The 12,544-nt window shown below is 28.7% G+C and overlaps 2 protein-coding genes across 4 annotated transcripts in view; one reads left to right on the forward strand and one right to left on the reverse strand.

Annotated features, from left to right (window-relative positions):
* Nucleotides 1-2,919, reverse strand: part of LOC107453652 (superkiller complex protein 3) — a 75,168-nt gene extending 72,249 nt beyond the window's left edge. For both annotated transcript variants that reach the window (XM_087149771.1, XM_087149770.1), the window contains exons 1-2: nucleotides 2,498-2,919; nucleotides 374-517 (exon numbers count right to left, since the gene is read on the reverse strand). In XM_087149771.1, coding sequence (XP_087005897.1) covers nucleotides 374-517; nucleotides 2,498-2,587 — 234 coding nt within the window. In that variant the 5' untranslated portion in view covers nucleotides 2,588-2,919. The remainder of the gene's footprint in view (nucleotides 1-373; nucleotides 518-2,497) is intronic.
* A 151-nt stretch (nucleotides 2,920-3,070) lies between these two features.
* The window catches only part of LOC107453658 (uncharacterized), an 18,423-nt gene continuing 8,949 nt past the window's right edge, over nucleotides 3,071-12,544 (forward strand). For both annotated transcript variants that reach the window (XM_043039684.3, XM_043039686.3), the window contains exons 1-3: nucleotides 3,071-3,756; nucleotides 4,741-4,823; nucleotides 10,004-10,093. In XM_043039684.3, coding sequence (XP_042895618.2) covers nucleotides 3,519-3,756; nucleotides 4,741-4,823; nucleotides 10,004-10,093 — 411 coding nt within the window. In that variant the 5' untranslated portion in view covers nucleotides 3,071-3,518. The remainder of the gene's footprint in view (nucleotides 3,757-4,740; nucleotides 4,824-10,003; nucleotides 10,094-12,544) is intronic.

Below are 12,544 nucleotides of genomic sequence, written 5' to 3' on the forward strand. Positions count from 1 at the left end.
CTTAAATGGGAGATTTATATTATTTTAATTAGGGACCTGCTTTCACTATGAAAAAAATTTCACAAGAAATTTGGAAATTCTGGGGCATAAGAACCTGCTGCTTCCAAAACCGTACAAATCACTGATTAATACCAAAACAATTTGAAATACCTTTAGTTTAAAATCCAAAAATATGCATGAAAAATCCCAAAAAATCATAGAATTTATGATTTTCAATAAATAAATATATAAATAAACAAACTTAAACATTCTTGATTTGATTTAGAAGAGATAGTTAAGTAAATGCAGTTTATGGAGAGTTGCATTCTAAACTAAATTTAATTTAGATTATTTTTCTATTGTAGCACAAATAAAGAAGGAGGAAACAATGTACCTGCCAAGCTAATGGTTGCTTTGGAGATATTTCGATAGCCCTCTTGAATGCAGCAACTGATTGATCAGGTTGATCTATCTCTTGAGCAGCCACTCCAACAAAAACCCAAGCATTGTAATTATCTTTTTCAGACTGCAGAACAACCTAAAATGTTAATTGGATTATTTGTAGCAAATTAAGATTTACTTAAGGTTCACCCTATAAAACAGTTGACACTTTAATTTAAACTCAAATAGGAAGGTAATTTTTCTTTTAAAAAAGTCAAATTAACCAAAATATAGTCTTAAAATATGATTAAATTTTCCTATTTAACTGGGCAGTTAGTCTTATAAGTTATTAAAAGTAAGCAGGCCCGCAAGAAGGACTTCAAATTATTAGCCAGTAAATGAGCCAAATATTAAAAGTATTAGCCAAATTTCAAAAGTCTCAGTCAAAGGCAAATCTTAATGATTTTTTATGATTAAGTTTTTTCCCATTGAAAATTTCAAATCAAAATACAAATTTACTACAAATTTAACTATTTTCTAATATGCAGATTAAAACTAGAGGATGAAAATAGTAGATCTCTCGTCGTCTTTGAGGATAAGAAAAAAAAATAGGCTGGGATTAATTTGTGATAACTTCTTAGACTATAGCAGCAATAAAAGGAAAAACTTGAAGCAACGTTTGATGTTTTTTTAGATTCTATAATTAAATATATTTCATTTTTATTGAAATGTTTCTTTTTTAAAGTCTTTTATTTTTTAATAGAATTTTTATTGCCTCGGTTAATTTGGGAATTGCATGGGAGGGGACACCTAAGCCTATGCCCGCCACTTGCTCTGAATAAGTCTTAAAGGATTAAATTTTATTAGTAAAGCCCCAATTTTAAGACGAATTAAGATTAATTACGAATTAATTTCTTTTTACTTACTATATAAATTAAAGCTTTAAATTATTAAACATTCTGTTAAATGAATGCAACATATAAGATATTTTTGCATAGGTACCTGTTTTCTCTAACTACCACCACCAGAGTGCCAAATATTTTTTTTTAATTGACTAAAATTCCAAATAATTGTAGTTCATCACCAAAATTTGACAAATTAGTTGACACATGTATGGATGTAGAAATCACTCCCTTAAGAATACAAAATAAAATTTAAAATATTTCTTATCCAGGATCCTTTAAAGTTATCAGCTAAATAAGTAGAACCAAGAAACTCATTTCTCATACATTCTGGTAAAAAGCTTGAGGCAAGTTTTTGCATGCATTTGTATTACAGTAATATTTGATTTGGTGTTATTTTATCGTTTCATAACTTTGTTCCATCAATTTTTTTTTATGAGCAGGCAGCACCATTAAAACTTAATGATTTCTGGGAGTGATCCCCAAACCCTCACTTAGCCATGCAATCGAGGATATTTCTGTATCCTGATCGGTCGCACCAACTACAATCGCCAAGGTGCCAAATAGATACTAAACTTGCAATAATTTTTTTACAAATATATATAGATGTTTTTTTGAGGATGGCTACAGCTATTCCTTTCGAGTTGTTCCCTTTCTGTTTTTTTTTATTGTTAAAAAAACTTATCCTGGGCCACTGCCCGGTAGTTGCCCTGACTTGGCAATTATTCTGTGTCATGCAATCACTCTTTTTTTTACTTGAATAATTATTAATTCATCATATTTTCAGAAAATTAGCGACAAAAGTATATTGTAACATACATCGGTTTACATATCAATTTTTTAAATAATTAATAAACTAGTACCATTTAATATAATGCTGAACAAAAAAAAAAAAATTGCAATTTTTTCCTTTCCTTCTAGCATGTATGCTGCCATAAAGAAAATATGCTATTTGAGCTCTTTTATTGTATCCCCCCTTACTTGGAATGAAACAAAAATTAATTTTATTAAGGCATTTTCTATATTTTAATTTTTAGCTATGATATATCAGAGTATAAAAACCAATAATGAAACTTAAAATAATTCACTTGTAGTAAACATATTTGGACACAAACCCAATTAAAATTAAAGTGAAGAAATTAAAGGAATCAGAAACTTGCAGTTGAAAAATCATAGTAACTATTTAGTATAATTTTTTTTGAAAATAAAAACAAAGAAGTAACAATATGAATTACCTTGCAAAATTTTAAAGCAGATTTGAAATCTTTCTCCTTAATAGCTTCACGGGCTTGCTTTAAAAGGGATTTTGTGTCTTTACTTGCCATTTATAACAATAACTTTTAACCCATAAATTGATTACAATAAATAAACATTATAAACTATAATACGGGAGAAAATATGAATAAATCGGCAGAATAGAGAAAAATGGAAAAAAGGGATAGCACATCTCTCAAATATTTTTGAAAACATATTCATGCATGTTGAGATTTCATAGTCTTAAATGTAGATGATAGATGGCAGCTTAATCACATAAAAACTTAACTAAAGATGACAGATCGTTTCTTTTTTTTCGATAATTTTATTTGATATTTTATTTAATTCAATCCTCCAGATGTAAAGGTTACCTAGAAGATCAGTGGAAATGTGAAAAAAAATCACTTAATTTTTTTAAAGGGTCAGTTTCAAATAATAAATAACGATCAATTCTTATGTTTTATGTTCTTCACTAGATGGCAGGACGTATTTAAAAAGACTTCTGTGTGTTGTTAATGAACCTATTAGAACACGAGTGTGTCCTTTTCTTTTCTCTATTTTAACACATGTCAAATGTTCCCTCCCCCCCTCTCTATCTCGCAACCAAAACAACTGGCGAGATTCGGAAAAGCCGAATGTATCCAATCAAATGGAATCAAAATCATAAGTTTAAAGTTCGTGAAAGGTTATAAAATTTTATGATTAATAAAATAACTGATTAAACTTGAAAGTTGAAAAAACCTGAAAAGTTGGAAACTACGAATATTTTTGTTTTTATCGAAGTGATAATTTGGATAATTTTTAGTAAAAAGGATAAAACCTGATGTCATTTAAGGAAGTTGTTTTATTATGACGTCAATTTAAATTTCATTTCATATAATTATAGGATAAAAATTGTTTTAAGGAAAATACCAGTGTTTCTTGCAAGATTCATGTATTTGGTAGTTAATATTTATCTTTAAAAATATATTTAAAATTCTTCTTTTAAGAAAATTTTTATTCATGTATCGGCGTCATTTAAGAATGGTTCAAGATTTGGAATCAAATAATGAACCTAAGAGTGAATTTATTCATCGGGTATCAACAAGTATTCCTGTTGTATACCTTGCCTGGAATATTGCTGCCGAAACTTACAATAGTGTTAAATTATCAAACAATATTTTGAAGGTTTCTTTGAACACAACAGAAAAAGTTGCTAACTTTATCACTAGACCTGTTTTCAATCGATTTCAAAAACAGCGTAAGTATTTTCCCTTGGTGCAAATATATATTGCATAATTGAGAATGTATAAAATGCTAGGGAATTTTTCTCTATTGTGATCTATGCCAAAATGCTGACTTTCCGTGCATTGTTTTCCGAGAAGTTAATAAAAACATGGGGAGATTTCCGTATTGTGATCTGTGGCAGAATAATCGCCAAGTCTTAACAACTTTTGGGCAGGGGCCTGTGAGGAACAAAAAAAAATCACAGCAAGAGAACACCTGGAAAATTATAACTCGTAGTCACTCACAGGCAAACATCTGCATACTTTTTTTTCTTAAATTGAAACTTAAAAATCTATATGGCAATTGTAGTTAGAAATGTCACAGAAGGGAAGAGTGCTGGGAGATTTCCGTATTGTTATCTGTGGTAGATTAATTGCCAAGTCTTCCAACTTCCGGGCAGCACTATGCAAGATACTAACAAAAAACATCATAGAAAAGGGCCCACTTAAGGGGTATAACTCTTACCCACTTCCAGGCAAGCCTCTACATTAAAAAAAAATTTTTTTTCAGTTAAAAAATAATTTGGCGATTGTAGTTGGCATGTCAGATCACAATTCGGAAATATTCCCAAGAGTACCTACCTTTAAGTAACACTTAAATAGAAATTTTGCCAAAAATTCTTTCCAATATCTTTTTTGATTCATTATATAGCGTCAAAAGGCAGACGTTTTGAAATATCATGTAATTGTTGTGAAATAAGATTCCTTGGATATATTTTCAATATCATCCTAATATTAAAAATTTTTCTCCGTACATAAAACTGCAAAATTTATAATTTCAGTGAATTTTTTAAAAAAGCTGTTTATTATTATTATTAGCTGAGATACTCTTTTGAATAAATTATCTGCCTGATTCTATCTTGCTAATTATACTATTTACACTATACAAAGTTAATTTTATGTGTTCTGTTAATATTTATTTATAATTTTTAACACAAAGAATGTTATTTTTTGAATAGTGAAATCAGCTGATGTAATTGCTTGCTGGAGCTTTCAGACATTACAGGAATTTGTACCTTACATTATTTATCAGCAGCAAAGGGTAATTAACTTTGATAAAAGATTTATTTTTCATTGATAATGCTTAGTTAAGATAGTTGGTTGCTTAGTTGAGACTTACACTTACTTAGTTTTGTTGATATTGCTTAGTGTTATAAATTTTGAGTACGACCTTGTTGCCTTTCATTTTGATAAAAGAACACTGCAAGGGTGAGAGTATGTCTTAGGTCAGAACCTCCCGGAAAGATGGCAGTGCCATGAGGTCACTTCCACAATTTAGTCATAGATCTGAAGGGGAAGGAAATATTCTCCATATTCCTGTTCCAGTGTTCTGCAACCGACCATGTAGTCTGTAGGTCTTAGTAAAATTGAAGATCGGTCCCCGGTCCCTGTGGAGCAGTGTCGATTTTCTAAACACTGGACTACCATGTCACCATTATATGATTCTACGTTTGGCTAATATTTGCTTACCATATTTGTTTTATTAGTAACATTGTATGCTTTACTTGCTTTAAACTATAAAACAGGAAAAGTGAAAGTAAAAAGTGAGAATGAAATATAAAACTCATACCTAATTCCATTCTGGCGCATTAATTGTGATTAATAAAAAGATATTAATAATAGTATATAATTTGACATGTTTTAATAATCTAAGATAAAAGAAAGAATAATCATCATCTACGCATAGTTCTTATGGAAGTGCTCGCAAGTTCATGTGCATTTCAGGATTGTTGAGACGTTTCCAAAGTGTCATAAACTATAGACAGGGATGAGATTTTTCCGCTTTTTAGCTGATTTCCGCTTTTTTCACTTTTATCTCTTGAATTTCAGCTTTTTTATCAAAAATTCAGATTTTTCTAAAAATTTCACCTTTTTTTTTATAGGTATTCCGCTTTTTCAGAAAGCTCACCTATTTTCAAAGAGAAACACAAAATTCAAACTACATAGCTACCAATCCTCTCTCATTTTTACTTATAGCTATTTTCTCCCCTTTTACTCGCAGCAGATAAGATTTTCCGAATTTTTTACCCGCCCTCCAGATAGATCCGATTTTTGTAGTTCAAACGACGCTGACAAGCCATTTAGAGGTCCCAAGCCTGGAGTCTGCCAATATCTCGATTCTTATTCACACGATTTTAATATCAAACATAGAAACATATCAAACATTTGAATATTGTACGTTGTGCTTCGTATTTACGCCTTTTTAAAAACCTATGAAGCGATTCGTATTCCCGCAAGTTTAAAATTCAATGTCTTGATTTGCTCATGCTGTTTATAATATCAAACATTGATTTTCATTTATACGTGATTTTAAAATAAGGCATTGGGATTCGCATTCACGCATTCTAAAAATTATGCATCATAATTCTTATTTATGCAATCTAAAAATTACGCGTCATGATTCGTATTTACGCGATCTAAAAATTATGAATCGGGATTTGTATTTACGCGTTTTAAAAATTCTATATCCCAGTTTGTATTTTCTCATTTTCAAAATCGTATATCTAGTTTCATATTCATGTGATTTCAAAATCCATAATTGTTATTCATATTCACACAATTTTAAGATCAACTCTCGCGATTCTTGTAAGAAGTAAATTTTTTTTAAAAATTAGTTACTATAAAAGTGACTGTTTTTCTAACGACGATTATTAGTATATATATGTAAGTGTTACAACATCAGAGAAACTGGAAAGGAATATATTCAAAACTTACATTCTGTGCTTGCAAAGAAGAAAAAATAGGATTTGTCACAAGATGTTTGAAAATGGACTAACGACTAAATATAGCAAACATAAAAAATATAGGAAACAAAAGAAATAACTTAAAATGGGATTCAATTTAATTTTTTTTGTTGTTGGAAAAAGAGTTAATAGTTAAAAGAGTTAACTCATCATCAAAATTTTATTTGAAATTGCTGTTATTTATGCTATAAAATGCAAAATTCTTATCAAATAAAAAACAATTATCTAAACAGTTGCTGATTGTCATGTAATTTTTCAAACTAAAATACCAATTTTTGTATGTTAAGGAGTTACTATATATTTCTACTTCACTGTTATTGATATGTTTCAAAGGGCTGTAGTTAGATTAGACTATAACAGGAAAATAATGATTTGGTCCATTGTTAAAGTTTTTTTTTCCCAATATAATTTAAAAAGTAATATTACTGATATATTTGCTATAAATCACATAACAGTATTTATTAAAAGAAATGAAATATTAATGTTTATTCTCAGTAGTTTTAATTTGCTAAACCAAGTAGTTTTTCAAGTAATAATTGTCTCTTATGTGAACTGAGGAAAAATATAATTTCCAGCTTTATTTTTTCAATTGGTAATTTTTATTTTCACTAAATGTTAAGTATCAATGTAGTCGTTTTTATAATAATAGATTAGTACGCAATTGTATGTCAACACATTATTTATTACCTTAAACTGTCTGGAATTTATTATTAAAGGGCTGCGCTTGCGTAAAATTTACTATCGTGGAAATTCAGCTTTTTTGCCTTTTGGCTAATCTCATCCCTGCTATAGATGAAATCAGTATTGAGTACGCAGTAATTCATGTATGTTTTGGTTTGGTACTGAAGATTTATTTATATTTTTCACTTAGCATATAATATTTGTAATTACAACAGTTATTTTATTTTAAAAAACGCTTTTTAACAATGAGAATAAAATATTATAATATAATACCCGCTTTAGAATTTTAACAATTTTGCCATTATCTTCGTATGAATTAAAAGCTCTTGAGGCCTTATGGCCTCCTTAAATTTCATCTTAAAAGCGAATTTATTCTATAACCTTATTATAACATGCATATTTTTTTTAAAAAAGGTCTGAAATTTATTATGTGAATAAATCACAAATAAAAAATGTAAATCTATAAGTTTTTGTTTACTTTTGCTTTTTACTCTTTATAAATTAGTTTTTTATTTCATTAAATTAATTTATTTCTATAATTTATATGTTCTCTTAGGTCTAATAATTCTTAGCGCTGTTATCAAAATACAATTATTTTCAAATTTCCTATCATTAACTTTTGAAATATAATTATACAATTAGATTTTGATTTATGTATATTTTCATTCAGCCTTAAATGGATTGTAGGTCGTTCATAAGCAGCAGCATTTATTTAATATTTCTTATAAAATATAAGAATTATTTAAGTTAACTAATTATTTAAGTTACTCTAATTATTTAAGTTAAACTTCAAAGTAATAAGTTAAATTCATTTACGCTAACACATAAAAGTTTCATTTGAACTGTTTTCATCATATCAGCGGCTCTTAACCTATGGGTCGCGAAACATATTTCTTGGGTCGCGCTGAGTCGAACCAAAAAAGTTTGTAATACACCAAATAATAAGTAATACCAACACCTCCTATAAGAAGTCATTGTGGCTTACTCAGCCTAATTTTGACTTTTTTTGGGGGGGTCGCGACATGAACATATTTCTCAAATTTGGGTCGCGACTTAAAAAGATTAAGAACCACTGATCTATATTAACATAAAAGTTTCTAATATAAATGAATTAATCTTAAGTTAAATTTTCAATAACTGAAGGACACAGTGCAATTGTGAAAGTGTATTAACAAAAGTGTTGAAACACATAAAATAGACCAAAAAATATCAATTATTTCTTTGTTATTGTTTCTTTTTTTCTTTTCTTCGTAAGAGAGCATGACTTGGAAAGTGAAAAGTAATCCAAAAAAGGTAGGGAACCCTCCGTTTAGTTCTTTGAGTGAGTTTGGTGTAAGTTATATAATAATTTTTTAAATCATAGAATTAAACTAAATATGGCTACTTTTCAAAATTTATTTGCGGGCAATATTTGCTTTTATGCGGTATTGGCTAATTAAATGGAATGCAGGGTGTCCAAACGTAATTGTTATTTAACTAGACTGACAATCTACCCAATATTCAAGCACTCTAAATCATCAACTGGAATTGTTTAAAATATTTTTCATTTCAGATTTAATGATTATGTAATTCACATACACAAAGACTGAAAAAAAAGCATAATATTTTTGGAGCCAGCTTCTAAAGTTGTGACTTTATCTCATTTACTGCAAAATTAAAAACTAGCTTATAATTGGCATACTTGGCCAATTTTTAGAGAACTATTCCTATCTGTGTCTTTTCACTGTAAAGGAGTTAAATATTAAATTAAAAAATCAAAATCAGTAAAAATTTTAAGGAAATAAATCTTTTAAATAGTAATTTTCATAATTTATTGAAACAAATTGGCTTTGGAATAAACACAGTAGGCTAATTAATAATGTTTTCTTTGATGCAAATTTTAAATTGGACATCAAACATTAACATTGCTTTTGAGTATCAGCATTAAAATGTTATATTGATTGGTACCATTTTCCGCATAGAAGAAGCAATAGCTTTTTTCCCCCTAATAAATCCTCTTGCTTATAATAATTTAAATATAAGTAGCAGAATAATATGTCAAAAAACTTAGATGCCGAGATAATTTTTCTTGTCACCTGGTGACTTTGCTCCCAGGATTTGTCAGTCCGTGCTCATAAGTTTTTAGATCTTCTTTGGGATGACCTTCAAAATAAAAAGCCTCTCCTGGTAGCAGTGCCGGATTAAGCGTACGTGGGGCCCTAGACCATTCAAATTTTTGGGGCCCTTAGATTAAATTTTTTTCTCGTATATTTTTTATTTATTCAAATATAAAAGTATTTATACTTCTTTTCATTTAAGAAAGCATATTTAAAATTAAAATAAATAATAATAAATGCGTATTAAATAAATATGATTTACATTATGTAAAAAAAATTATTGTATTTTATTAATATATACATTGAAATTTTTTTATTTTTTTTTAAATCATTGTTTTTCTTAATTTTTTAAAATCTATTTTCAAAAAATTTGTTTTAAGGGGCCCCAGGCCATGGCCTAGTCTGGCCTAATGGGTAATCTGGCACTGATTGGTAGTTGATTTCAGCTTTGAAATTTTCAATGATTGAATGTATCTTTGTCACAAAGTTTATTTTTTGATTGTCGATCGAGATTTCATTTTATAACTGAGAAAATTGTTTGGGAAAAGCTGTTTTGTACAAAAGAAAAGAAAAATGCTCCCATTTATAATACAGAACTAGAAGCAATAAATATTTTTAAATGGATACGAACTTGTTTTACAATTATTCCAGTGTTTCACTATTTATGTCATATATTTATTGTTTAATTATCTTCAACACAGATTTATAAGCAAACTAAAGATCTATATGAAGATACAGTGGAGAGTGGCTTAAGGAAATATGATATCATAAAGAAGGTTGGCACAAATAAGGTTTGTAATTTTAATAATAATTATTATACTGAACTTATACTATTGTTATTTTAATAATATTATTTAATATATTAAAATTGCATTGGAAATGTCATTATGTGCCACTAGGGGCACTTCCCTATTATAAGCTGTTACTTCTTGTGTTTCTAAACAGGTACATTTATTTAATTAAACTGTCTTATAAATTTTATATTTTCTTATAATCATTGTCGAAAATTACATTTAAATAAATTCAGTATTAAGTGTTTCATAGTAGTTAAATGATTTGGCTACTAACTGGGTAATTTTGCCAAATCATTAAATTGTTGTTACAATTTCATCAAGTCATTTAATTACAGTAAAATAGTTAATATTGAACTTATTTTAATGTAATTTTTGCTCAAAAATTATTTTTAAAAAAAGCATAAGATTGATGTAATTTAATTAAATAAAAGTATGTGTTCAGAAGCAGACAAAACAATTCCTAATAGGAAAACTCCTCTAGCGGCATGCAACTACATTTCTGGGCAAGGGTTCATATGCAATTTTGATATGCCCTAACTCCCCTAGAATTTTGTTATATATAATGTTTTTGTTACGCACATATAATGTTAATCTTTAATCCCCCTGTTATATGTAGTGTTTTTAAACTTGTACATTTGACAAAATGTAAACCAAAAATACTTTTAAAAAAATTGTTGTACCTTAAAGAGAGAAACCGATTGCAGATTTGAAATCAGCAATGTAAATGAACACTGTATATATATCTATATATATACAGTGTATATATATCTACATATATACAGGGGTCTGTTTAGAAGAAATTTGGGTCCGTTAACGGACCCTTCACAAAATATCTTTTCATTAAAGTGGACCCTTCACAAAATATTTTAACTTAAAAACGGACCCTTCACAAAATGATTTGTCTTTAAATCGGACCCTTCACAAATTTATTTATCTTCATCATTGTTTTTTTAATCGATTGAACCCTTCCCAGGACAGAAAAGAAAAAATATGGATGTAAACGAATTAAGTTTTGTCTTCGGCAGACGATTCTTCCCGAAATGAATATTCGTCGTTCAGCAGTATAGACTAAATACCAAATATTTTTATGTTGCATCGCTAATTTAGTAGCTGCAATTGCTGTTTATTTTTTAAAATTAATTTTTTAAAATTATAATTTTATAGTGTTGAGCATAATTCTTGTATGTCTTTACAATTTAAAAACTCCTTGAAAAAGTTTTTTTGCAATAACGGACCCTGGTTGAAAGAATGTGAGTAATTTTTTCACAATTTCACGAAAACCGGACCCTTCACAAAATGTCTGGACAGACCCCTGATATATATATATATATATATATATATATATATATATATATATATATATATTTATATTTATATATATATATATATATATATTTATATATATACAGTCAATTCGCTATAACTCGAAGTACGATAACTCGAATATTACTATAACTCGATTTTTTTACGAGGTCCCGACCCTTTTATCTTCAATTTCATGTTAATTATTCTCGATTACTCGAATTTTACTCCCTTTATCTCGATTTTTTTTTGATCTTTTAAAGCAAGAAAAAAAACCTAGGAGCTGATATCTTGCCCCTTCCTTTGCAACACACACACAATGTCTTTCGCACTCTTCATGGAGAAGCTAAAGCTGTCCCACTTGAAGTATGTGAACAGTGGTTAAATGAAACGTTACCAAATTTACTTTAAGGATACAGTTAAAATGATGTTTTCAATATTGATGAAATGGGTTTATTTTTTAAATGTCTTCCAAATAAGACTAAATTTAGATGACTAAATTTAGACTAAATTTAGATAAATTTCCAAATAAGACTAAATTTAGACTAAATTATAGATGTTTAAGGATGAAAACTGCTCAGGGGGTAAAATGAGCAAGGAACGTTTGACTGTCCTAGTTGAAGAAAATGCGTCTGGGACAGAGAAATTGCCCTTACATGTTATCGGAAAATACCGAAATCCCCGATATTTCAAGAATGTAAAAACGTATCCTTTATCTAACAAAAAGTTTTGGATGACATCAGTTTTATTTGAAGACTATGTAAGAAAATTGGATCGGAAATTCTTCGCTAAAAAAAGAAAAGTGATACACTTTATGGATAAATGCACAGCCTATAGTGATCTACCTAATTTGAAAGCAGTAAACTTGCAGTTTCTTCCGCCAAATACAACAGCAAAGTTGCAGCCGATGGATCAGGGTATCATAAGGTGCTTCAAACAGTCTTATCGTAAATGGCTTGTCAGAAATTGATCTTAAATATTGTAAGCATTTAGAAGATTTGTAATTAATAAGCATTAATTTAATAATCGGACAATATTTTGAAAGTCCAAAACCGAAACTAACGATAAGTCGAACTTCCGATATGTCGAAGTTTTTCGTCAGTCCTATCAGATTCGAGTTATCGCGAATTCACTGTATATATATTT

The sequence above is a fragment of the Parasteatoda tepidariorum genome, chromosome 8, assembly GCF_982258835.1.
Source record: "Parasteatoda tepidariorum strain Cologne lab strain chromosome 8, Ptep-v5.0, whole genome shotgun sequence".
NCBI lineage: Eukaryota > Metazoa > Arthropoda > Arachnida > Araneae > Theridiidae > Parasteatoda > Parasteatoda tepidariorum.